Source organism: Phyllostomus discolor, chromosome 5 (genome assembly GCF_004126475.2).
Source record: "Phyllostomus discolor isolate MPI-MPIP mPhyDis1 chromosome 5, mPhyDis1.pri.v3, whole genome shotgun sequence".
In the NCBI taxonomy this organism is placed as follows: domain Eukaryota; kingdom Metazoa; phylum Chordata; class Mammalia; order Chiroptera; family Phyllostomidae; genus Phyllostomus; species Phyllostomus discolor.
Genome location: NC_040907.2, coordinates 30,613,963 through 30,640,752, shown reverse-complemented (window position 1 = coordinate 30,640,752; position 26,790 = coordinate 30,613,963). Strand labels below are relative to the sequence as shown.

The 26,790-nt window shown below is 49.4% G+C and overlaps 1 protein-coding gene across 3 annotated transcripts in view; it reads right to left on the bottom strand.

Annotated features, from left to right (window-relative positions):
• Positions 1-955: 955 nt before the first annotated feature.
• ARMH1 (armadillo like helical domain containing 1) overlaps positions 956-26,790 on the bottom strand; it is a 42,588-nt gene continuing 16,753 nt past the window's right edge. Inside the window, exons 4-13 of one of the 3 annotated variants that reach the window (XM_028513248.2) lie at positions 26,230-26,298; positions 25,176-25,342; positions 24,001-24,197; positions 19,268-19,352; positions 2,143-2,265; positions 1,992-2,064; positions 1,752-1,881; positions 1,601-1,678; positions 1,270-1,351; positions 956-1,196 (exon numbers count right to left, since the gene is read on the bottom strand). In XM_028513248.2, coding sequence (XP_028369049.1) covers positions 1,093-1,196; positions 1,270-1,351; positions 1,601-1,678; positions 1,752-1,881; positions 1,992-2,064; positions 2,143-2,265; positions 19,268-19,352; positions 24,001-24,197; positions 25,176-25,342; positions 26,230-26,298 — 1,108 coding nt within the window. In that variant the 3' untranslated portion in view covers positions 956-1,092. Of the gene's footprint in view, positions 1,197-1,269; positions 1,352-1,600; positions 1,882-1,991; positions 2,065-2,142; positions 2,266-19,267; positions 19,353-24,000; positions 24,198-25,175; positions 25,343-26,229; positions 26,299-26,790 lie in introns of all 3 variants that reach the window. The other 2 variants (XR_003684614.2, XM_036025937.1) reach the window with 2 other exon arrangements.

Sequence of the window (26,790 nt, the reverse complement as noted above, 5' to 3'; positions counted from 1 at the left end):
CGATCTGGGATGGAACTGGTAGCCGAGGCATGTGCCCCAACTGGGAATCAAACGTGTCATCTTTCGCTTTGCTGGACTACACCCAACCAACTGAGCCACACCGGTCAGGGCAGTTATTTAAAATAGGAAATCCATTTAGCTTTATGGAAATATATAACTATTTTGTTAAGTTCTCTCTCCTTCCTCAGCTTAGAGGAAAGCTGAGGCTCAAAATTCGTTTAGTTGATGGTGGAGCCGCCTTAGACTGACAGTATCAGGGCCGGTGATGCCCTCTTGTGGCATCCTGGAGAATTACTGCTAGCTGACTTCATTTTCACTGATTTGAGGGACAATTCTTTTACAATACCTCCATTCTTCATCCATACATGCCAGGGATTGTTCTCAATGTTTGGATTATATCAGTAAAGGAAAAACATATATTATACCTATATATCTCATCTTTAACACGTGTCTGTCTATTCTTGCCCTAGTGGAGCTTAAATTCAGGTGGAGAGACAGACAACAAATAAATGAATACCATGGGGAAAAAATGGCAGTGTAAGGGGGGGGTTGGGGGCCATAGCACCAAGAGGGATGTAGTGTGGGTTGCAACTTAAAAAAAGAACAGCCCTCAACAAGAAGGTAACTTTGTGTAGAGTTGGAAGGAGACAAGGGAGTTAGCCTCGCAGGTAGATATCTGGGTGAGAGGTTCTAGGAACAGAACCTCTGTCATTGTTCAGCAGAAAAGCCAGCACAAAAGTCCTAGGGCATGAGCTTGTTTGTCAGTTTGAAGACACACACAGCCAGTATGTCTGCAGCCAGTGAAGGAGAAAGGGAGAAGTAGGAGACGGTTCAGAGATAATGGGAGACTAGATCGCTGACGGCCCCGCTCTCACTGCACCTTCTTCCCCCCTCACACACAGAGAACAGATGAATAGTAAGACTTTATTGCGCTCTTCCCTGCTAGCAGCTCCCCCTCCCCCCGACTGGGGTGCCTGACCCACAGCCTCCCACCGAGGGCCTAGTGGAGGCGCCCTGAGATGGACCTCAGGGTCCTCCGCTGGACTTTCTGCCACACGGCTTTGGCCTTCCCGGCTTGCCACAGAGGCTGCGTCACTCCTTTCCTTCCTTATCCTCCTGGGAGTGAGTGATGTCGTCCAGCTGCTCCTGATCACCAAGGCCATAGTCGAAGTGCCTACTGCCGTACAAGGGGCCCGCTGGAAACAGGGAGGTGAGCCTGAGTCTGGGCCGGCTGTACCTCTGTTCCACGTCCCCTCACTCCCCACTCACTTTTGCTAACATTGACTTTGTTGGCTGCCAAGATGTCCACCTGAACGCTATCCATTTTCATGTACAAGTCCTCTGCGTTGCTCTGAGGACAGGAGGAAGTGGGACGTGGCTGAGGTGCCAGGGCAGTCTGGGTTTGGAGTGGGATGGAGCAGAGGGATGTTGCATGCAGGAGTAGGAAAGGGAAGGGAAAGATGCCAGGCGGAGCCCAAGCCAGGCGGTCCTTCCCTGCAGCTGGCCACCAGGCCCAAACTGTGTGGGCCGGTGTGGGGGGCACCATTCTGTTTTGGCCAGGTGCTCTTTGTGGCGGGCGCGGTGGGGTGGGAGCACTCACAAGGAAGAGCTTGTAGAGCTCCTCTCCCATGGACCTGCGCACCTGCTCCTCCACCACTGGGAACGTCTGCACGAAGAACTGCGACAGGCCGGTGGAGTGACTGGGTGCCCACGCCCGGTTCCCACCGCCCCACCGGCCGCCACCTGCGCACCTCCAGCGTGAGGCTGGCCTGTCGCTGGCTGTTGCTGTGGTCCGTGTTGCCCATGGCGGCCATCAGGCTGGGCACCACATGCAGGTGTAGCATCTCCTCTGCTAAGCTCAAGTTGCTGTGCGCCAGGACCCTGGGCCGGTGATTCGAGCTGCAGTGATCCCTGGGTCTTCTCTGGCGCCACTGGCCAGATCGCTCCCAGGCCTGCTTGCTCCATCCACCCACTGCCCCCTGGCGGTTTACCTGATGGCCTTGGCAGCTGCGGCCTGCTGCAGAAACACTGGCAGGTGGGCGGTGAGCTGGAGGACCGTAGGGTCTGGTGGAGGGCAGACGGTGAGGCAGGGACCCCTCCCCTCGAGGGGTGCCTTTCCCCGAAGTCCCAGTGGATCCCTACCATTGAGGATCTTGGGCTGCAGTTTGCAAGTCTCCTTGAAGGATGGTATCAGCAGGTCCACGAGGCCCTTGAGCAGCGGGACACACACGTCGTAGTTGACCAGGTCCTTGATCAGCTTGATGGCTGGGGAAGAGCAGAGGCCATGGAGAAAGAAGCCCACAGCTCCAACACTCTCCACCTCACCAAAGCAGCAAAGAGCCCCTTGAACCAAGTCGCTTCCCTTTACCCCCAACCTCTTCATCGACCTTTCCTGACCTTTAATTGGCCAGCACTGCACAAGGGGTGTGTGGGCGGGGGGAGCAGGCAGGGTACACACCTCAGTCCTGCCCTCTTGGAGCTCTTGGTTATAGAGGAGGAGGAGGACAAGCCCCCCCCCCCCCCCCAATCAGCCATAGCTAGAGTAGGGAGGGTTGGGGGGTGAGTCCACCCATCAGGGAGGCCTAGAGGCTATCAGAGCTGGAGGCCACAGAAGTGGGGCCACCCTGGGACTGGAGGAATCCTGAAGGATGTGTGGAGGAGGGAAGGGCGGGGTTTTCACAGGGAGACAAGGGTGGGAAAGATAAGGGGGAAGAGGGTGACAAAGAAAGTGGTGGGGGATGCATGGCAGAAATGGGATGGAAGCAAGGCAGGCACAGTTTGGAGAATCTTTAGTTCCTGGTGAGCCGTTCCTGAGTCCTTCGTTGCCTTGGCTCTGTGCTGAGGGCAGAGGTCCCTTTGCATTTATACTGACTGTCACCCCATTTCTCATGACCGGGAATGAGGCTCAGAGAGGTGCAATGCTTTGCCTGAGGAAACAGCTAGGAAGTGGTGGAAGCAAAAGGAAGAAAAGATTTGGTTGGGATGGAGGAGGCAATTCAGATTTGCTAAAGGGATTTTCTGTAGATACTTTCTAGTTATTCATTCCTTCCCACGTTCACTCAGCCTGCAGAATACAGTTTCCTGCGGTGCCAGGGGCACAGTGTGGTAACAAGAGCTTGAAGGGGCTGAGGGGCTGTGGGAGTGCCTGGGAAGGTGAGGGGACTGAATATTTTTGGACGGACAGAGGAACCACAGAGGCGGAGCTAGCATGGGGCAGGGTGAGGAGCTACTGTGATAGTACCTGGTGGTACACACCCGCGGTAGATGTCACTCTAAACACACAGGCTCGCTACAAGGCCACAGGACTTAAAAAACGTGCCGTCCCCACTACAGAAGCCCAGTGGGACGGATCTCTCCACTTCCTCCTGGGGAGGCCGGACTTGGGAAGAGTTCTTGTTTCCCTGAGTAGCTCGTTTGCATACCCGAATCCAAGGCATACTACTCTATGAAAAGTATTGTTATTGAATAATGAAAATTAACCTTCTATTTCCTTGTCAGGAGGTTTTTAAAAAAGATTTTATTTTTTAGCTAGAGGGGAAGGGAGGGAGAAGGAGGGAGAGAAACACCGATGTGAGAGACACTGATCTGCTTGGCTGCCTCCAGTGCGCATGCGCACCCACCGGGGACCCAGCCTGCGCCCCCAGGCCTGTGCCCAGAGTGGAATCGCAGCTGCTGCTGTTCAGGGTGCAGGATGAAGCCCAGCCGGCTGAGCCACACTGGGCAGAACTCCAGGTCAGGAGACTTTTCCCAGTAAGAACATGCTTGGGATGCTTCTCTATAGGGGCAGTAAAGATTTATTTTTGAAGAGCTTTTGTTGGTAGATGCAAAGGCACCCCAGGTGTTGGGGGCCAGTGGTATCGGGGAGGATGGGCTCAGCAGGAGCATCTGGGTCTGGTTTCTCTTCAGGTAGAACAAACCTTTCGTCTTTCACTGAAGATTTCCATGGCGAGAAACACAGAGATGGTGATGTTGTTTAAGGTCCTCCTTGGGAAAGGCTCAATATTTGGTTTACCAAAAACATGCTTGATTTCTTGTTAGTTATATTGTATTGATTGTGCTACTACAATTGTCCCAATTTTTTCCACTTTGCTCTCCCCACGCAGCACCACCCACTCCCTCAGGCAATCCCAAACCATTGTTCACGTCCACGGGTCATGAGTGTAAGTTCTTTGGCCACTCCATTTCCTGTAGTGTACTTTACATCCCCATGGCTATTCTTTAACTACCTATTTTTACTTCTGAATCCCTTCACCTTTTCACCCATTCCCTTACACACTCCCTCACCTGGTAAGCATCAAAACGGTCTCCCCGATTCCCCTGTTCTTTGCTTAGTTTGTTTTATAGATTCAATTGTTGATAGATATGTATTTATTGCCATTTGATTATTCATAGTTTTGATCTTCTTTTTCTTAAATAAGTCCCTTTAACATTTCATATAATACTGGTTTGGTGGTGATGAACTCCTTTAGTTTTTTCTTGTCTGGGAAGCTGTTTATCTGCCTTTCAATTCTAAATGATAGCTTTGCTGGGTAGAACAATCTTGGCTGTAGGTCCCTGCTATTCATGACTTTGAATACTTCTTGCCAGTCCCTTCTAGCCTGCAGAGTTTCTTTTGAGAAATCAGCTGACAGTCACTGGGAAATGCTTTGTAGGTAATTAACTGCTTTTCTCTTGCTGGTTTTAAGACTTTTTATCTTTAACCGTTGGCATTTCAATTACGCTGTGTCTTGGAGTGGACATCTTTGCATCCATCTTGTGTGGGACTCTCTGTGGTTCCTGGACTTGCATGTCTATTTCCTTTACCAAATTAGGTAAGTTTCCTATTATTATTATTATTACTACTACTATTATTATATTTTTTTTTAAGAGAGGGGGAGAGCCCTGGCTGGTGTGGCTCAGTGGATTAAGTGCTGGCCTATGAATGAAAGGGATACGGGTTGGAATCCCAGTCAGGGCACATGCCTGGGTTGTGGGCCAGGTCCCCCATAAGGGGCATGCATGAGGCAACCACACACTGATGTTTCTTCCCTCTCTTCCCCCTCTAAAAATAAATAAATAAAATCTAAAAAAAAAAAAAACAACAAAGAGAGGAAGAGAAAAAGCAGTATGAGAGAGAGATATCAGTTTTCCTTTGCAGGCCCCCAACTGGGGCCCGGCCCACAACCCAGGCATGTGCCCTGACTGGGAATGGAAACCGTGACGTTCTGGTTTGCAGGCCAGTGCTCAGTCCACTGAGCCACACCAGCCAGGGCTGCTATAGTTTTTTAAAAAAGATAGCTCATGCCCTGGCTGGTGTGGCTTAGTGGATTGAGTGCCTGCCTGTGAACCCAACAGTTGCTGGTTCAATTCCCAGTCAGGGCACATGCCTGGGTTGTGGGCCAGGTCCCCAGTGGGGGGTGTGCAAGAGGCAATCACACATTGATGGTTCTCTCCCTCTCTTCCCCTCTGTCTAAAAATAAATAAAAAAAGATAGCTCTTAGGTTGAGATGAAATTTTTTCAAAGTTTTTTCCCTATCAAGATGATATATATATATATATATGCTATGGCTAGTGTAGCTCAGTGGATTGAGCACTGGCCTGAGAACCAAACAGTCACGTTCCTTTCCCAGTCAGGGCACATGCCTGGGTTTTGGGCCAGGTCCCCAGTAGGGGGTGTGTGAGAGGCAACCAACCACACATTGACGTTTCTCTCCCACTTTCTTTCTCCTTTCCCCCTCTCTAAAGGTAAATAAATCTTAAAAAAGTTTCTTTAAAAAGATGGTACATATATATACACATACATATGTGTGTATATATATATATATATATATATGCATTCCTAGGTGACAATACTTCTAGATTCAATTTACTAATATTTAGTGTAGAATTTTGGTGCTTGTGTTCATATGTGGTATTGGTGTTCAGTTTCTCTATTGCCTGCTGTCATTGATGGATTTTGCTTTTAAAAAATACATTTTTAAAAAATTATTTATTTATAGACAGAGGGGAAAGGAGGGAGAACGAGGGAGAAAAACATTAATGTGTGATTGCCTTTCATGTGCCCCCTACTGGAGACCAGGCCTGCAACCCAGGCATGTGCCCTGACTGGGAATCGAACCTGTGCCTTTCGGTTTACAGGATGGCACTCAATCTCTAGCCAGGGCTTTACTTGCTTGACTCCAAACAAAACTGCGCTGCCTAACGATGCACACGTGCTAGTGATTTATAACCCTGTCAGAAAACTGTCATTGATAATCACCAACAGACCAGCAGCCTGTTCACCCAGAGGCTGGGGTGGCAACCAGCAGCCCATCCTGTGCCTCACACTCTGCACACTCCACTCCCCTCTGCCTTGTGCTGTAAGCACTGCCAGAGGGAGGAGAGCGACTCTTCCACTCCAGGCCTACAGTGCTCCGGCAGGAAGGAGAGAACCAGTTTTGGCTGGTGTCTAGCTCAAAGGAGAAGCACCCATAGGCTATCATAGAGAGAAGCCCATCTCCCTAAAATTGCTCCTATGCCAGATCCTGGGGGGGGGGGGGTCTCCTCTTCTTCCAGGCTCTAGAGCCATGGGGCACACCAGAGGACCAGTCCTGAAGCCCCACACAAAGCCGGTCTTGTCTCAGCCTGTTTTTCCCAGTTACGAACCCAAACTTAGGGACAGGCCTTCTAGGGCAGCCCCTTTCCTCTGTGGACCAGCGTGGTTCAGAAACGGCGGCTTCCCTTAGAGACACTTTCTATGACTGGCCGGCCACTGCCCCTGGGCTTCCCCTTTCATCCCGGTCTTGTAACCCCAGCTGCATGCCATGCCCTGTCCCGGCCTCCGGTTGCTCTAATTTGGTCCTAATTTGGAGTCACAGTGCCAGCAACACAGTGAAGCCTCCCTGGCTTCCCCCGACACTCCCACACTTGCACAAGAGGGCAGCCTGGGTGCCTCTGGCTGCTGGCAGCCACTGCCTGCCCTGGCTGGTGCCTGACACCCTTAAGTCATTCCCACTTGTTGCCTTATCGTTTGGTTCTGAAACCTTTTCTTCCTTGCTTGTGAATTAGTGCAGCTTGGTGTTTGGATCGGAGTGTTTGGCTCCCAGCTACGCTGAGCCTTGTCAGCCATGGCACCTCTCTCAGTAGCAGTTGGGCTATTTTGAGGCAGAGCTAGTCTCCCCTTAGTGCGAGGACACGGCGGGGAAAATGCCTGCCTGTGCCTCAGAGAGCTCTTCCTGCAGCGAGAAATGACTCAGTGAACGTTCGGGGCAGAAGTGACCAGACGAAGATATTTTATGGAGTTTCCCTGACCGCAAACGTAGGTGTTCTCTGCCTGCGCGGGACCAAGTGCTCCCAGAGACAGATGCCTGGTTCTGCCCACTCACTCCACACTGAACGCGTGACCCTTCATTGACTATGTACCTGCCACACCTGGAGCTCCTCAGGAAGATGAAGATTTATTCACTGAATCATTTTTGATTGTGTTTAAAAATTCACAACTGGCCCTGTTTATGCCCAAAGCGAAAGGGCTTGTGCCTGCCCAGACGTCTCCACAAGAGCCACAGCCTGGTGCAACTCTGCACTGCGCTAGTCACCAAGCACGGCCGCCGCGTTCAGAGAGCAAACGAGGACGGGAGACTGCCGTCTTCGGCAGCTCCGTCCGAAGCCTGTGGTGCTGATGACACCCAGCTGTCCCGCATTGAAGCAGTCACTGATGTATTCATCGATGCATCCATTTATCGGACACTTACTGAGCATCTTCTATATGACAGACCCCTGTGCTGGGGCAACAAGAAAGACTAAGATACAGTCCCTGCCCTCAGGGGTGACACAGTCTAAGGGGATACCAGTAAGGAAACCGGCATTTACAGTGTCGTGTTGTAAGAGGAATGCAAAAGAAACCAGGTTGGTGTGAGGGCATGTTGCGGGGGTGGGAGGGTAAAGAATCAGAAGGCTTCTCTGGAGAAGGTGACATGTGAGCTGACAAAGCCAGAGAGAGAAGGGAGTGGCTAGAGTGAAGAATGAGGCGAGCACCATGTTGGAAAGTACATGCCGCCCTGTGGCCAGGCGAACAGGGAGGTGTGGTTGGGGTACAGGGTGTTGCTGGGGAGAGCCAGGCCTGAGGGGGCAGCCGGCCCCTACTTCTGAGGGCTTTGCATGTGCCAACCCCTCTGGAGAGCCGGTGCTTTCTCGTCTTTCATTTCAGAGAAAACTCAGACTCAGAAAGGGTGAGTAGCTTGCTCAGGGTGAAACAGTGAAGCAGTAGAATGACTCTTGGATTCCAAAGCTCATATTCCTCACCACTGGACTCTGGCTGGTGGAGGACCAGGAAAGCAGACTCTGTGTGGGCACCGTACTGGGGAGAGGGAGACTGGTTTAGGGGTGAGAAATACGAAGTCCTGGATTATAGAAGGAGACAGAATGGAGAAGAGGGAACACATTGGAATGATATTAAGGAGTTTACTGGTCTTGTTAGAAGTTGGCTGAGGATGGGAAGCAGGAAGAAATGATGATTGCCCACATTTCTGGGTGAGACTGAGTGGTTTTTACTGAGTTTGGGCCTTGGAAAATGAAAGGTTTGGGGCTGGACTATCAGGAGTCCAGTTCTGAACATGGTTAGTCACATCCAAGGGGAGGTGTTCAAGGCGCATGGAAATAAGGGTCTGGTGCTCGGGAGAACTCTGAGCTGTGGAGAGGTCACTCAGCCACTCAGCCCGTCATCCATGAAATGGGAATAATAATAGTGTCAACCTCATCGGCTTGTTTTGAAGATTAGACCAGTAAAGAGCTAGGGCAGTACTTAACATATAGTAAAATACTTATAAATGTTATCCATTATTGTTTCTATCATTATAAGTGGAAGTTAAAACCATGGAAGTGGAGGCCCTAACCAGGTAGCTCAGTTGGGTAGAGTGTTGTTCTGATACGCCAAGGTTGGGGGTTCGATCCCTGGTCAGGGCACATACAATAGGCAACCAATGTATAAATAAGTGGAACAACAAATGAATGTTTCTTTCTCTATCCTCCCACTCCCCCCAAATCACAAACTAAACAAAAAACCCGTGGGAGTGGATTAGGTAGCACAGAAAGAAAAGAAAGAGAGGAGGACCCAGGGTTGACTCCTAAGAGAAAAAGAAAGGCGGTGGTGGAGGAACAGGAATGTACAAAGGACTGAGAAGCAGTTTCCAGAGAGGTGGCAGGAAGCCAGGAGAGCTGGGTCTGGGAAGGAAGACGAGAGTAGTCAGGGAAGAGGGGGGATCAGGAGAGTGTGAGAAGTTAAGGGTGTATGCCCAGTGAGGCTGGGAAGCAGCTCAGCAGGGCGCATGCTCATTCATTTGACAAATATCAGTTGAGTAGGTGTCAGCTACAATGCTAGTGCTGACTGAAACACCAGTGAACAGCACAGATGCAAGGAGCGGCCACTGACACTCCTCGAAGACTGCAGTGCAAGAGGCAAGAGTCCTCCCATCCAAAGAGGAACTATGGAGCCACAGCCTGTCTGCACTGGAAGAAAGCTTGGTAATCAATCACCTGTTGGACAAAGAAACCCAGAACAGATGACTTGCCCAGGGAATCACAGTAAAACAGGAGACAGAGCTGCAGCAGCAGGCTTGGTATTCCTTCGGCAGAAGGAGCCTTAGAAATGGGTCTGCACCTGGGAATTGTGGCTGTGCCAAGCAACCATTTCCAAGCACTCAGCACTGAGGTTGTTTGTTTTACAATTCTTTGGTCCTAGAGCCTTGGAAAACCATCGTCCAGTGATTTCTCTTCATTTCCAGACAAGACTGCCACCTGCTGGCCACAGCTAAGAAGTGCACTTCAATGTGTGTCCATACCCAGGTTGGCTTCTTTTTCCAGCAGAATAAGGAGTGCATGTTTGGCAACTTGTGCTGTTGTAAGGAAGAAACCTGTTTCAGGCGCATCTTCCTGACCAATTACATTCTGTTTCTTATTTCTGTACAGTTTCCACCTCTTTTACCACATCCGGTTCAACGCCCAATGTTGAAACGTTAAAATTATGTTTTATGCACTGTTTCGTTTAAAAAAGCGAGGCCACAGAGGAACTAACGGCCTGGGCTGTGGTGGTACATGACTGCTGTGCGTGTGCCTGGTGTCTGCTCTCCTGGGCCCGTCTCACACCGAATCCAACCAGCCCACCTACTGGCACTTGAACTGCCCCGACTCCGGAGTCCAGCATTGCTACACCAGGGGTGGGAGGGGGGATACCACCAGGCCAGGGCAGACAGCGAGGTTCTGAGGAGCCAGGCAAATTGGGAAATTAGAAACAGAATTTTCCCGAGGGTTTTCTATATTTTTAAAAAGATTTTATTTATTTATTTTTAGAGAGGGAAGAGAGGGAGATAGAGAGAGACATCAATGTGTGGTTGCTAGAGGTTATGGCCTGCAACCCAGCATGTACCCTGGCTGGGAATCGAACCTGTGACACTTTGGTTTGCAGCCTGAGCTCAATCCACTGAGCTACGCCAGCCAGGGTGGGTTTTCTATTTTTAAAAAATGCTGGAAGACTGTATAATGAAACTTACAAGTGCCAAATAAGGTGGCATAACTGAAGTGCTCATATAATTTTGGGGATGCTGTCGCAGTGGTGATTCAGTGGTAGAATTCTCATATAATTTTAGGGAAATAACATATCCTTAGAAAATATTCAGCAGATTTTTATGTGGAACTATCATTTAGTGTCAGTCTTGTGAGGCCCACGGAGACAGAATGAAGATTTGTAGCTTCCAGGGGCCAAGGGCCAGAGATGGGGAGCAGACGCCGGGCGGCACTGAGTTTCCTTCCGGGGAACTGGGTGTTTTAGAGCTACAGGTGGCGGTTACTTCACCTCGTAAATACAGACCAGGTGGCACTGAGCGGCTCATTTTAAAATGGTTAATTTTATATCTTGTAAGTTTTACCTCAATTTTTAAAGTGCTTTTATGAAGAAAAAGTAAACCAAATCTGTAATTAATTTCTCAATAAATCATACTTCGTAGTATTAGGAATCTGTATAATGTCACGAAACCGAGAAACTGAGGAAAGTTAACAGTGATGTTCCTTCCTACCACCAGTCTCTCCAGGTATTTGGTGGGCGGAGGAAGAGACGTCGTACATTCAAAGGCTTGTCTGCGTCCGTCCTGTTCGCTCACTTGGGGCCCCTGGTTCCCTGCACTAACGTCCCCAGAGAACGCCACCACGGTGGCGCCGGGCAGTCTGCTCGGCCCCTCACTCTGCTTGTTGTCCTTGTGGCTGAGGAGCCGCGCTTCCAACTTCACCGCCTTAAGTCACCATTAGTAAGTCTTGTTACCCAGAGGGTCTGGGCCCATCAGACAAAAATTTTATTCTTCAAATGACCTTTTTTCCAAATTCACAAGCATTTCCACTTTACCATAAATTTGTTTCTTATACCCATTTTTTTTATTTTTCAGCAATTTTTTCTAGATGGTATATTGGTTTTAAAATATACCCCACAGGGTTTTTTTCCTTCAAGAGCTGGAGCCCAATTCTCCCCTTGGGTGTGGGCTGGACTTAGTGCCTGGCTTCTAGTGACTAGAGTAAAACACAAGTGACAGAAGTGACAGCCTACGGCTTCTGAGAGTGGATCGTAAATGACTCTGGGGCTTCCTCTGCTCCCTGGGACCATCTCCCCTGGGAGTAGCGGCTGCCATGTGGCAAGGACACTGAAGCAGCCCCGTGGAGAGGCCCTCGCGGAGAGAAGAGCTGAGGCCCCCTGTCGGCAGCCTGCATTAGCACGCCAGGCAGGTGAGCGAGCACAACAGGCGTGCTTTCGGACGACCGCGGCCCCAGCTGACCACCTCACTGCAGCCTTGAGAGACACCCAGTGCCAGAACCTCTTGTTAAGCTTCTCCCAGGTTCCTGACCCACGGAAACTGTGTCAGATAATGAATGGTTTTTTTTTTTTTTTTTTGCTACTAAGTTTTGGGGTAATTTGTTATTAGCAATAGGTAACAAGTATAGATGGACTGATTTAACAGTTTTTGTAGATTTCTGCCAAGTCTGAAAATATTGGCTTTCATTTTGTCTTCCTAGCAGGATCTTAAGGCATCTTCCTTTGCTTCCACCCAAGCTGGGTGTGGCTGCGGGGCAGTGCGTGGGGCAGGGAGGGGGCCTAGTAAGGGAACCGGCTGGAAGGCACCGTACTGCCAGTCTAGAGTGCCTATCCTTGAGAAGAGGGGGTGGGGGTGCGGCGGGACAGAGAAAGGAAGAGCAGGGGCCACGGGGAGGGGGCAACAGAAGGCAGAGAAGGGCACTAGGGGGCAGAGAGAGTGTGAAGTCCCTGAGAACTCTGAAGTTCTGGCTTCTCCCAGCTCTCTTAGGCCCTAGCAATGCAACTGACAGCAGCTGCTATAAACTTTGCAAATATTTAAAGGAAACATGTTTTCAGTAAATTGATAATTTGGTGAGTTGGGCACTCAGCAAATCGGTCATTTGGCAATTGATTTTTGGCAAACATACATTTGGCAAATTAATTTTCAATAACTGGTCTGCCTCTGATGAAGTCAAATAGTAATTTTTATGTTGCTAAGGTAACAATTTATTTGTAAAAGATATTAATATATTTACATGCACATATCATATATATATTTTTCAAATCCCCAAAAGAATTCATTAATTTATCCTTCCAAAAAACTTTATGACTTTGAAATTTCCCTTCTCCAGGGAGGGAGACAGTGAGCGAATGCTTCTGTGGCTCTAGACAACTTGTCATGATTAAGGCCCTGCGTGCCGCTGATTCCTGGAACAGCCCGTCTCCCTGGGAGGAAACAGCCATTTTTCACTTCACAGGCAATTATAAATGGAGATGAATTCCAGGCAGGCCCACTTTGGAGAAGTCCTCCCTTAAATTTTGGCTCACTTAGGTTAAGTGGGATCATCATTGAAAGAAATTCTAAAATTTTAATTCTATGAAAAAAAAAAACAACCCTCAGAAATTAGCGGATGAAAACGCCAGTACCCTTCCCCTGGTTATTTGTCCTTCAAAGTGGGGAACAGACAAGAACGGACGATCAGGATCTCTTGCAGTGGGGACCGGACAGCCATTGCGCCGGGCACAGGTTCCCTCCTCCACTCTTTTTGAGGAGCCTGGCAGGACAGGGCATCCCCAGAACCTTTGACACAGGGCTCCCCGGCCCACCCGTCCTTCGGGGCACTGGCACAGGTGTGAGAGAAATGCAATTTAAGAAACCCAGCTTTGCCAGACAGACACATTTCAGGAAACTGCATTAAAATATGGAGAAAGGAGAGAAAAAGGAAGAAAGAGAATCTTACCTCGCTTGGACAGACACAGGGCTACTGCCACACATGTCCCCCACTTCTACTAGTCCCACTGTTTTAAACTTGGCCACAACATTATTTGGCCCTCCTCCCACAGAGATGTGGGGGTCTACGTGCTTCCCTTCGCGCCGGTCAGAAACGGTGCTGCATGACTTAGACGGCGAGGTCGACAGGGGCTGCACAGCTTCGGTCTGGCACGTCTGGCCAGAATCGCACTCTCAGTTGCCCTCTCCTGGACCCAGCTGCCCGGCTGAGAAGCCTCGGCCACGTGGGGAGACCCCGCGTCGGGGCTGCAGCTAACAGTCCCAGCTCCGGGTCGAACGACTCCGGCCCTTCTCTGCCACCCACGGCCGAGACTCGGGTGGGCAGGTGAGGCATTTGCCTCTGATACAAAATCTAAGGAAGAGGCCAAGAAACTCAGTAATCTTTTAAAAAATCAATGTGATGTTTTTTAAAAACCAAAAGATTAATGCAAGGTTACTTATGGTAAACAGCCTACCAAAATGCAAAGTAAAAACAGGATCAGTTAGCGTGCTGTGGGGAGCCATATTGGAATCTGAGGCAAAAGGATAAAACAGCAGATGGTGAGGCCCCAGACCCTCGGGACAGACAGTCCATCTCCGTGGCGCCCTGTTCAAATCCCTGGCCTACCTCACAGGAGAAAGTAAAGCGGTGACAGCGACAGCTCTCCAACACTGCATTTGGGGTGGTCTGCCACGCGCAGCGGGGCACCTGAACACGCAGCCTGTGCTCCGGAAGCCGAGCCGTCTCCTGCCCTCCTCCAGAAGCCTCCTCTCCTCTCCCTCCTCCAAACCCTCCTTCTGGCTCGCCGGACTCTCACGACGCACAGCCTCCACTTAGCCGTCTTGACTGGAAAAACTAGGTGTTTCTAATTCTATTCCCAATGTGATGACTGTCAGTCCAAATCAGGGTCACATGTAACCCAGCCATCCCAACTCATTCATTTAACAAATATCCAAAAACTTAATTTTGCCTTTGCTGCTCGGGCAGTAGGGACACAATAGTAAGCCAAGAAGACGAAGTCCCAGGTCTTCTGGGGCTGACCTGCTAATGGGACAGACAGTAAACAAGTAAACAAAGAAACGAACAAGGCACTTTCCGGAGGCGGTAAGTGCTATGCTGTGATGTGGAGAGGCCCGCGTGGGTGGTGAGAGGGAATGAGGACGCTTTAGAGACAGCGGTCAGACAGGTGCCTTTCAGAGGTGACCGCACTTGAAGCCAGCGCTTGAAGTTTGAGAAGTTGTCCGTCAACCCAAGGTCTGAGGAAGAGGCTTCCGTGCTTCCCTGGCCATGGCAGGCATCTGGATTTCGGTGTAGGTGTAAGGGAAGGCTGAAGAGTGACGTGGTCTAGTTTATAATTTAGAACTATCATTGTGGCTGCTCTTCTGTGGGAGAGTGGGTCACAGGGGCCCCAATGGAAGCAGAAAGGTAAGTTAGGGGACAGGATGGTGGCTAGGCCTGGGGTGACCACAGTGGGGACGAAGAAGGTGAGCAGAGATAGAGCCCAGGGACTCGGCAAGGATGGGATGGGGTGGGAGGTGGGGAAAAGAAGGTCCTCTGGTGTTGGTCCTACACCTTTTGCTTGAGCAGCTGGGTTGGTGGTGGTACCTTTTACTAAAAATAGGAAGAACAGGTTTTGGGAAAAAAATCAAGAGTTCTGTTTTAAGCTTCAGAGGTCTATTGGATGTCCATGTGGAGATTTCAGGGGAGAGGTCAGGGCTGGAGGTACAGACTTGGCGTCTGAAGGGATAACATACACAGGACACTTAAAGCCACGGGCCCAGAGAAAACTGCAGGGAGAAGGTGCTGGCACGGAGAGGAGAAGTATGTTGACCCAACAGTCTGGCAGAGAAATAGGAGAGATCAGCAAACACGGCAAACCCACAGGCAGGGGGATGTCGGGAGTGGCGTCGTAGCAGATGAGCGAAGAGAGTGAGCTGCTACTGACCAGCTGGGCCGGAAGCAGCTGAGAGATCGAGCAGGGAGAAGATGGAAAAATGATTAGCTCGAGAGGAACTCTGTTTCAAGGAGGGGTGTGCATCCTTGACCACTGTAACGGAATTTTACGCTTTTGGGGGGGCATGTCCTTTAAATCTCTTTTACTGCACAGAGGACCAAGGAGGCTCTTTGTTCAGACGGGAGACCCAGAGCACATCTGCACCCAGTGAAGATGGCTCACCGAAAGGGAAGGGTGTGGGGAGCTGCAGGGGAGAAGCCTGAGGGAGTGTGCTTCAGAGAACATGCAGGAGCAGAAGAGGTGGCCTGTGTTGGCAGGGGGACCCTCCACTGTCATGGGAAGGAGGACAGAATGTGAGTTGGGCAGGTAGGTAGATTTGGAGTTCTCACACACACACAAAAAAAGAGGAGGTGTGGCCATCGCCTGGCTCCTCCACAAGGGACACTCACGGCCATGGAAAATCACCAGGACCCTCAGCCTCTCCATCTCCTGTCTTCACCGGACTCTGCCTGAGAATTACACTCTCCCCGTAGTCTCGGGCAAGGACGTCACCTGCACTCCCGCCCCACGCACAGCAGGGGAGGTAGAGTGTACATCCTTCTTATGTTCCTTCTCCCAAACCATTCATTTTTCTTCTCAATACAAACAAATACAAATAAAACTCCAGGACTTGGCACATCACAGATGTTTAACCAGTAGTTGTTTTTTAAAAAAAACAACCCTGCCCTTTTCTAAAAATATATTTTAATTTATTTTATTTTTAGAGAAGGGAAGGGAGGGAGAAAGAGAGAGAAATACCAATGTGTGGTTGTCTCTCATGTGGCCCCCACTGGGGACCTGGCCTAAAACCCAGGCATGTGCCTGACTGGGAATCACACTGGTGACCATTTGGTTTGCAGCCTGTGCTCAATCCACTGAGCTACACCAGCCAGGGCTAACCCTGCCTTTTTAAGGTTGGTCCATTCAACTATACCACCTCCTCCTCTTGGTCACCGGCTTGTCTATCCTGACTGTTGCCACCACCCTGGGGGGGAGAGAGAAGCTTCATCTTGGTCTTGCAATTTGACATCCTCGATTCAAGAGAAATTCTTCTCTGATCCTCTCCAGTCACCACCGTGAGGGCCCCATCTCAGACTGGTCAGAGCTCCCCTCCCCTGCCTTCGGAGGGTGTGAGCAGAAGCTGAGTGTGGTATTCTCTCCCTCAGCCTCCACTCCGTGGACCGAGGGACGGTGTGAAATAGCTCCCCCAGGGGACAGTCACTGCATATGCATTCTCTGTATCCCAAGTTACACGAAGACTATTTTGCAGTGCCTGCTGACAAAAGAATTCAATAGACATTTCTTGGGCACCTGTTATGAGTCCGGCATGTTTGAACTAAGTTGAGGTACAGAGCTTCACCGAGCTCACACGAGCTCACAGCAAACCAAAAAGGCAGCGATGAAGCTTCACGCTCTGCCTGCCACAGTGCTTCGTGTCACACAGTAAACACAGAGGGATTCCAAGTTGGGCCCAGTGTGGGAAGAAGTTGATCTAGTTCTAACCCAGGAGGGGCTGGTTCATCAGCACCAATGAAGCTAAGCCATTTTTCATAAATTTGTTCAACAAACTTCTGCTGAGCGCCCATTATGTCCCAGGCCCTGAGCCGGGAAGAGAAATGGGTCAGACCTGGTCCCTGCCCTGACGTTGCTCATGGGGCTGGAAGAGAAAGGCACACAGGCAAGTAGTCACTAAAGGTGTGTGAGCAGCGCTCACTCACTGCTCACTCATTCGTTCAACAAACATGGATGGAGGGCCCAGCATGTGCTGGGGACTATGCTGAGGACGTAAGGGCAAAAACTACGTGAGTGGCTCTGAAATTGCGCACAGTCTTCATAAAGGGCAGTTACCACTCTGGAGATAACTTCACCAATGGAGCAGGTATTAGAGGGGAGGAGGGTAAAGTGTGGAAGGAGGGCTGACATTTGGGCAGGGGTGGAAGGCAGGTTAGGGAAGACCTTAGAGCAGAAATGCTTAAGCTGAGAAGAGATGGTTGAGTGGGCGTGGTCACATCTGCCATGTGGAAGTGGGGCTGGGAGGTCTCACTGCCACCCCATTTTCTCTCCTTGGGGCTTTGATGAAGCTTTCCCAACATGATGTCACTACCACACTGCTCCCTTGGCCCAGTGCCAGCAACAAGCTTCTGACCTCAGGTGCCTCCACCACTCCATCCCTCACGGGCAACTCCTCCCCAGCTAGAGATCCTGCTCCAGCTGGTGATCCATTTCAACACAGCGTTCTCAACATACAAGGTCCGGCCCTGGCTGGTGTGGCTCAGTGGACTGAGTGCAGGTCTGCAGACCAAAGGGTCGCCGGTTCAATTCCTAGTCAGGGCACATGCCTGGGTTGTGGGCCAGGTCCCCAGTGGGGGGCATGTGAGAGGTAACCACACATTCATGTTCCTCTCCCTCTCTCACACTTTTCCTCTCTGTCTAAAGATACATAAATAAAATCTTTTCTTTTTTTTAAAAAAAAGGTCCATATACCCACACATGCCTGCAGGGGTCAAACAAATAAAAATTGACAAGGCTGCCGAAGGAAAAATACGACTGACGTTTGATTTCGACACTGCCTCCAAAAAATAGTCAATATTGAAAGTGAGCCTTCCCACCTTGGTTGATCTTCTGCAGGATCTCCCTTGAGTACCTGAACCCCAGCACCTGCCTGCTCCGCTGCCCCTCCCAGACTTCTTGGACTGGGGCCCAGCCTGTCCAGCGTGCGCTAGCGTGTATGGACGCCCAGATCGTTCCTCCGCCCTGGCCTCCTCAGCCCTGCCCATTCCCCCTTCCCTACGCCACCTCCCTCTCCACACCCATGCGGTTCTGGCCTCTGCATTCAGCTCGATCAGTACATTCCCATTTTGTTGTATGAACAGCCCAGAAGGCTTCCCAGCTGGCCTCCCTGCTCAAGTCTCCCCGGGGCGCTGGCCCACCTAGCACACCACACCTCAGGCCATCTTCCTGCGGTGGTGCTTTCCCTGTGCGTTCACCAGTTCATGGTTCACTTTGCAGTGGCCCCACGCTGCCTGCTGGAAAGAGTGCCCACTACTCCATCTGGCAGTCAAGGTGCTTCACAGTCTGGTCCTGGCCTACCTTTCTAGGTCTTCCTGGACCAAGCCTCCACCAAGTGATCTACCCAGCATTCCCCACACACACCTGGCATTTCCCAGTGCCGAGGCCTTCCCTCATACCACTGCCCTTTCCAGAGTGCGCTCCTCCGCTCCTTTCTCCTTTCCTAAATCTTCCCCACGCTCCGAGACTCAGCTCAAACACCACTCACTCAACAACTTTTTCCTCTGAATGAGCCTTCCTGCTGAAAACAGAATCTTCTAAATCACTAAAAGAACAGGGAAGGAAATAACATCCTGTAAAAACCTGCCATGTGCTATATGTGAAAAGCATATGCTTTGGAGCCAGATGGATCCGGTTTGCATCTGATTAGCTGGGTAACCTCGGAAAGCATAATCTCTGCGCTTCAGTGCTTTAGCTTGAAAAACACACCAACATTTACCCCCACCATCTATCCCCTGGGATATTCAAATACCCAGTATGTGCTTGGCCCTGCATTCCTGTGGTTATTTTGAGAACTATTTGAAATGATGCATGGAAAGTTGCTGGCACACAGGGATACTCAAGAAATAAAAACTTACTAATACTGCCATCACCTGATTAAGTTTCTTAGAAGAAGGACAGTCCTCAGGGAGATTTCTGTTGGGAGGGGAAGCATGACATAAGACTGGGAACCAGAGCCAGCTCTGCACCAGGCAGGTTCTAAACAACTGTTAAAGCACCATATTGTTGATTTGAAGTATAGAATGTGACTGTTACTTTCTGGACAACTTGCCCATCAACACTGAATCACCACCTTCCACCTGCCAAGGCTATCCAGGATACTCAGCAAGGCTCTTGGTGAATAGGAGGGAACTTTTAAGGGCCAATGTGCCTTAGCCCTCGATGCCGCCTTCTGTGCGGCGGAGCGGGCCCCGCTGCCTCCCTTACCTTCACACTGGACTTCCAGGTGCACCGTGCGCAGCACATTCAGCACGCAGTCCACGATGCTGGGGTGTGTGCTCCCGATGATCGGCTGGCAAGACAAACAGGACAAGGTGGTTACTCCTCACATCTTGTCCATCTGGGAGGGATGAAAAGCAGCCTGGCAAACGGTGAGAGTGAGGGCGGCCAGGAGTCACTGGGTCCCGGCCCGTGAGAAGAGGGCGGAGATGGGCAGAGATGAGAAGCGACTGGGAATCTGCTGAGGTTACCACTGAACCCCTCAGCTCAGGGGCGTTCGGTTGAGGCCAGCTAGTCACCTGCTGGGGGTGCAGGGATGAGTTGGCTACCTTGCGTAGGGGAGGGAGGGCAGGCATACAGCAGGGAGGGTGGGAAGATCCCGAATCTTCTCTCCCTCGGGAACCTCACCCAGTCAGGGAACTCCACCTTCCTACGTCTTCGACCTTCACCCACACATTGGTTCCTGCCCTCCAGTGTGAAACACCCTCTCGCCCACCCGGACTGAACAAAACTGTCCTTCAACTCTGTCTTCTCTTGCTATTGCTCTTTTTGCCCTTTATTTCTGAGCTTCCCAGGGGAAGCCACTTCTTCATCCTCTGACAGGCTGCTGCAATTTAATGTTTCCTGCCATAGGGAAGTCCCCTAGTTCACCAAACTTTTCCTGCTGGGACCCTCTTTCAGCTCTCCCCGTGCTTTATCTCTCCATTGTATTTGGCCCCGCAGATCACGTTACTGATATAAGCAGATCCTCCTCATTGAGTGTTCTTTCCCCTTGATCATCACAGCCTTGTTTTTTTCTTGTTTTCCTTTTATGGCTTTCATTGTTCTTTCTCAAAGAGGCAGAGTGGATGTCAAAAGAATAAGGACTCTACAGTTAGAGAAAGTGGATTTAAATTCCCACTTAGCACAGTAAATACCCCTTACTTAGTGTGTGGCCTTGAATAAGAAAACACCCCCCAAAGGCTCAGTTCCATCATCTTCAAAGTGGGGATAGTAACACCTGCCTCCCCTCCATCAGTTATTGTGAAGACAAAAAGAGAGGACCTCTGGCCAAGATGGAGGTGTAGGTAGACACACTGTACCTCCTCACACAACCAAAATAAGGACAACGACAATTTAGACACACAAAAAACAACCAGTACTGACAGAAAACTGAACTGTATGGAACTCCGACAACCAAGGAGTTAAAGTAGATACATTCATCCAGACCCAAAGGAGGGGTGGAGTCAGGCAGCCCGGTAGAGAGGGGTCGTGGCAAAAAAAAAAAAGCGGTGGCTGGCAGACCCTGGGCATGCAAGGCAGCTGGAGGACCGGGCAGTCCCACATTTGCACACAGATAAACCAGGTGAAACTGCAGCGTGAGACAGACCACGCAACCCAGGGTCCCAGCGTCGGGAAATAAAGCCTCAAAACACCAATTGAAAACACCTGTGGGGGTTGAGGTCCTAGAAGAGACTCTCAGCCTCAGAGGAGAGTTCGCTGGAGAGAACAGGGTCCCAGAATGTACAAACCCACCCACATGGGAATCAGCACCAGAAAGGCCCAGTTTGCTTGGGGGAAGCGGCAGAGGGACTGGAATCCGGCAGAGAGTGGAGCAAGTGCCATTGTTCCCTCTCGGACCCCTGCCCCACATGTAGTGTCACAACCCAGGGACTGAGTTGACCCACCCAGGTGAACCCTAAGGCTCCGCCCCTCACTATGTAACAGGTGCATCAAGACAAAAAGAAAAAATGACCCAAATGAAAGAACAGATCAAAGCTCCAGAAAAAATACAACTAAGTGATGAAGAGATAACTAACCTATCAGATGCACAGTTCAAAACACTGGTAATCAGGATGCTCACAGAATTTATTGGATTTGGTCAAAAATTAGATGAAAAATGAAGGCTACATTAAGTGAAACAAAGGAAAATTTACAGGGAACCAATAGTGATGGGAAGGAGACTGGGACTCACATCAATGAAGTGGACCAGAAGGAAGAAAGAAACATCCAACCAGAAAAGAGTGACTAAACGAGAATTCAAAAAAATGAGGAGAGGCTTAGGAACCTCCAGGACATCTTTAAACGTTCCAACATCCACATTACAGGGGTACCAAAAAGAGAAGAGGAAGAGAAACAAGTGGAAAACTTATTTGAACAAATAATAAAGGAGAACTTCCCCAATCTGGCAAAGGAAATAGACTTCCAGGAAGTCCAGGAAGCTCAGAGAGTCCCAAACAAGTTGGACCCAAGAAGGAACATACCAAAGGCACATCATAATTACATTACCCAAGATTAAAATGAAGGAGAGAATCCTAGAAGCAGCAAGAGGTAAGGAGACAGTTACCTACAGAGGAGTTCCCATCAGACTGTCAGCTGATTTCTCAAAAGAGACCTTATAGGCAAGAAGGGACTGGAAAGTCATGAAAGACAAGGACCTATATCCCAGATTACTCTATCCAGCAAAGCTTTCATTTAGAATGGAAGGGCAGATAAAGTGCTTCCCAGATAAGGTCAAGTTAAAGGAGTTCATCATCACCAAGCCCTTATTATATGAAATGTTAAAGGGACTTATCTAAGAAAAAGAAGATCAAAAACATGTATAGTAAAATGACAGCAAACTCAGAATTATTAACAACCACACCTAAAACAAAAACAAAAACAAACTAAGCAAACAACTAGAACAGAAACAGAACCACAGAAATGGAGGGCACATGGAGGGCTAGCAGCAGGGGGGTGGGAGGAGGAGAGAGGGGGAAAGGGTACAGAGAATAAGTAGCATAGATGGTAGGTAGAAAATAGACAGGGGGAGGGCAAGAATAGTATGGGAAATGTAGAAGCTAAAGAACTTATGACACATGGACATGAACTAAGGGGGGGGATGTGGATGGGAGAGGGTGTGCAGGGTGGAGGGGAGTGAAGGGGGGAAATGGGACAATAATTGATTATGCTTAATAGCATAATCAATAAAATATATTTTAAAAAAAGACAAAAAGAGAGAGTGTAGCACTAGCTGGTGTGGCTTAGTGGATTGAGCATCAGCCTGCAAACCAAAGGGTCGCTAGTTTGATTCCCAGTCAGGGCACATGCCTGGGTTGCAGGGCAGGTGCCCAGTAGGGGGCACGTGAGAAGCAACCACACATTGATGTTTCTCTCCCTCTCTTTCTCCCTCCCTTCTCCTCTGTCTAAAAATAAATAAATAAAATCTTTAAACAAAGAGAGAGAGAGAGAGTATAAGTAAGCCCCTAACACAGTGCCTGGCATGTAGGAAGCACTTAATAATGGAACTGGAAATAATAATGATAATCAGATCTGTCTGCTGGACTTTTTTCCTCAGCGCATCTGTTTAATGTGGTAGTGTTCCTTCTGTTTTCACTTCGTATATTTTACATGGGGATCTTATTTACTTTCATGGTTTCAGCTTCTCTGCTCATGAAAATTTAAACTGCCATCCTCATCTTGGGTCTCTCTCTGGAGCTGCAGCCTTTTATTTTCTACTGTCCAAAAGGCATCTCTACTAGATGTCCTGAACAGTGATTCTTCATTCCTCACTGAGCTGGGAACCGGAATGACTTGGGGAGCTTAAAAAGAAAAAGCATAACAAAAGGCGCCTGAGAGCTGTCAGATCCTATGGGAGGGAGGCCCAGGCTTTAGTATCTTTTATCTATCTATCTACCTACCTACCTACCTAGCTATTAATTTATTTTTAGAGGGAGGGGAGGGATGGAGGAAGGGAGGGAAACATCAGTTGGTTGCTTGCTGCGTGTGCCTTGACTGGACTGAACCCGTAACCCAGGCATGTGCCCTGACTGGGAATTGAACCGGCAACCTTTCGCTTTGCAGGATGACATCCAACGAACTGAGCCACACCGGTCAGGGCAGAATTAAGTATCTTTTCAACAAGTGACCTACCTGTATCTTCTGTAACCAGCTTGGCCTGCTCCTCAGACAGGCACCTGGGAGCCACTGAAGCTCATTAAGTTTATCGAATCAAAACCTAACTCTCCAAATCAGATAGGTTTTTCCTACTCTTACTGTGGTACACGGCTCACCCTGCTAAGTTCAAAGCTGGCTGTCGTCTGCCTCCTTTGCTTTCGCTGCTTCCAAAATGTCTGTCCAACCTGCAATCATCGCCACAGTTCAGGCCTTGTCATCTCTTGGATCTCTTAATTATCCCCCTGCCTCCAGCCCAAACTGGAACTGTTTTGAGAGCTTTTGATGGTTCACCTTGAAACCATTCTTCGAGTCTCTAATTCCCTCCTTACCAGGCATGGTGCCTTCATGCGGTCACCATGCCCCAAATCTGACTTGGCTCACATTCCAGGGCACCATCTGAGAGAAAGGCAGAAGCCAAGAAAAAAAAGGGAGTTTTCCCCAGCACTGGAGATCTGGTCTTCACTTACACGCTGTCTACAAGTGCACCGTGATTCCTTCCCTATCAAACTGACTCCTTTAATCTTTTCTACAGTCCTTTCATCATCCTTGTTGTCTGTCTCAGGTACTTTTAAGTCTGTCAATATCTTTCTGATCCTTAAGTAAACAGGACAAGTCGCTCTGATGGGAGACGTGAACTCTCTGCCCTGCCTCGGCCTCCTGGAGGCAACACTGACTGAACAGCAGACAGGCAGTGGGAGGCTGGGCTCCGTCTCTCCTGCCCGCGTGGAGGGCAGCCGTGGAAGGTAATTAATTGTAAGATTACTGTGTGTGAATCGGGACCACAGGAGCGTGCAGCCTGGGCTCACCTGGGCAGTCCTGAGGGTCTGCAAGGATAGCTGCTGAGCTTTCGGGGACGTGCAGGGCAGCAAAGCTATTAGACCTTTGTACACTTGATTCTGGTACTTGGGGTTGCCGTGGAGCAAAGAATCCAACAGAACTTGCACTTCCTCCTGGGTCTCTTCTGACTTACACTTTGCCAAAAATTCTGCTATGGACCGTACACCTGAACAAAGAAGAGAGGAAATGCTAAACTGGAAGGGATTTAGGATAACAATCCCCATTCAAGATTATATAACCTGGGGTAATAGGATTAAGATGTATTTAACCAAGTCCCTTCAGCCAAAGCAAAATTGAGGCTTAGTCTCATGCTGCATCCCTGTCTTGTTTACCACGGGCTATGCGGCTGAAGGATTTTGTTTCTGCATAGGCATCTCAGCTTATCAAACTGTTTTAAAATTTAAAATGGCTCTGCAAAATGCACAAAGAACAGGCGTTTTTTTTTTATTGTCACGTGATAACTAACACATGCACAGTGCTCAGCTGTTCACAAAATGTCTTGACGAATACCACATCATTGAATCCCAGAGACCGTACAGTGAGGGAGTGTTCACCCCATTTTACGCACAGATACCGAGGCTCACAGAGGCCACGGGGGCCACACAGAGAGCCCTGAGTAAAGTGCAATGAGGGAAGCGCTTTGGAAAAGGGGTGCAGACGGGATGGTGTCTCCTTCCATGCCTTCACCAGAGCCCTTGAGAGATCGTACTGGAGACCCTGGGCTACTCACCTTTCTCACCATACTGTAAGTGCTTTGAGGACAGGGGCTGTATTTTCTTCAACTTTGTGTTCCCAGCACCTTAGCATATACTTAACACTCATATGCAATGATTTCATTTCAGTTTTATTTCTAGAGTTAGTCATAATTCAATTTCACAAAGGATTTTAGGCAATGACTCCATAAATCCTTGTTCAATGGATGCATGAAAAATGATATATTTAAAATGGAAAAAGTATTTCTGAAACCACAATGGAAAGATGTGAGCAAATGACGAAACAGAAAAATCATAAATGTGATGGGAGCTCTTGGAGTCCACTGGACAAAGTGCTTCCGGGGCAACCAGTTCCATGACATGTTTCCTGTAGCAGTACCGGGTGCTGCCACCCTTCACCAGGCCCCGAGGGAGACGCATGCGGTACCCACCATAGCTTTCACAAATGAGCTCCTTGTACTTCCTGCCAGAGTTTGCAATAACCTGAAGTAGCTTGATGGATTCCTTCTTGTCTCCCTCACTGATCTTCTCCAGTGCAAGTATTTCTAAGAGTGTTAGGACGCCTCCAACCTCAAGGAACTCTATGAGGTACCGATTACTGTCCGGAGGGATAGAGGAGGAGAAAAAGACACTTGTCAAGTTCCTTGGCAAAACCTTTCTAAGGGATCTCAAGGTCCTTTCTTTACACACTTTGCCCTCCCACCCAGGAAATGCTCATGGGAAAAGAGACACAATAGTTGGGAAATTCCTTCTGTATTCAGCAGGAAATGCAAACATTCAATACAATGAACATTTCTTGTGTCTGGTTTTCTAGTATCTGTTCTTCTTGTAATAGCACCTCGCCTGTCCCTTGGGGAATCACCCTCCACCATTCATGAGCCCTGTGGTTTTGGTGAGGTAAGCAGGTGACAGGGTATGTCATCCTTCTGACTACAGTCACTGGTTTGGGACCAGGCGTGTGACCCAAGTTGGTCCACTGAGGCTCTAAACCCGAGGATTTCTTGGGAACCCTTGGGAAAGACGTGCTCTCTTCTGGTGTGGACGAGCTACAGGGATGCATAGCTGGAGCTCCAGGGGATCACAGCACAAAGGGCCATCAGTACAGGGGAGAACAGGGCTGAGAATGGAGATAAAGGGAGAGAGAGAACAAGTACCAATGACGCATTTTGAAGCCCTTGTAGTCAGGCTCGAAATATGGGTTCCTACCCTCTGGGCTAGTGTGTTAAGTGATCTAATAAATTCCCCTTTTCCTGTGTAATATGAGTTTATTTTCTGTGTTTCAAAACCAAGAGGATGCTGACTAGTAAAGGGTCAATGGGGGACATGGGATGGAGGAGTAACTAGAATAGAACCACAGCTGATGCCACCTCTGAACCCATCCTGGGGGCTACCAGGTACCCACAGATAACTAGAAGCCCTGGTTCCATGTGATGTGAATGCCAAGGACGCCATGAGCCGGATATGCAAACCTAGAATAGAACTCACCTGCTTACAGCTGATAAGAAGATGCCAATGGACTTTAAAAGCTTCTCTAGGCACGAGCCAGTCATGTAGCTGTATGAGAAGTTAAGGAGTGAATTCCGGGGTGGTTTCCACACAGAAACCAGATCATGTGTCTGATCCCTGGCACCACCAGTGACCTAGGATGCCCAACAGCTGAACTGAGCCCTTTATCTGAGAAGGGCCTCTAGGTTGAAGGAGAAGGGCTCACACACGAGGAAGGGGTGTGGGGGTGGCAGGCATGTTCGTGGTTCTCCAGGAAGCTCTGCTGGGGTAGTTCTGCCACCTTGGCAGTGACAGGCTCTCTAGAGAGCAAGGCGGCTCTGATGAATAAAGGGTGTGTGGAGAAAGCTGGTGGTCATTTCTCCCAACCTCTCTGTGTCCTGACTGTTGTACTCGTGGGTCTCAGCATAGTTCATTACTTTGTGCCTCATTTTTAGTCTTCTCTAAACGTAATCAGCTTCATCATTAACACTTAATTTTGTACTTGCTCAAAGCTTTACACTGGAGGTCACTATTTTTATGAAGAATTGCATGTCTCCCTAA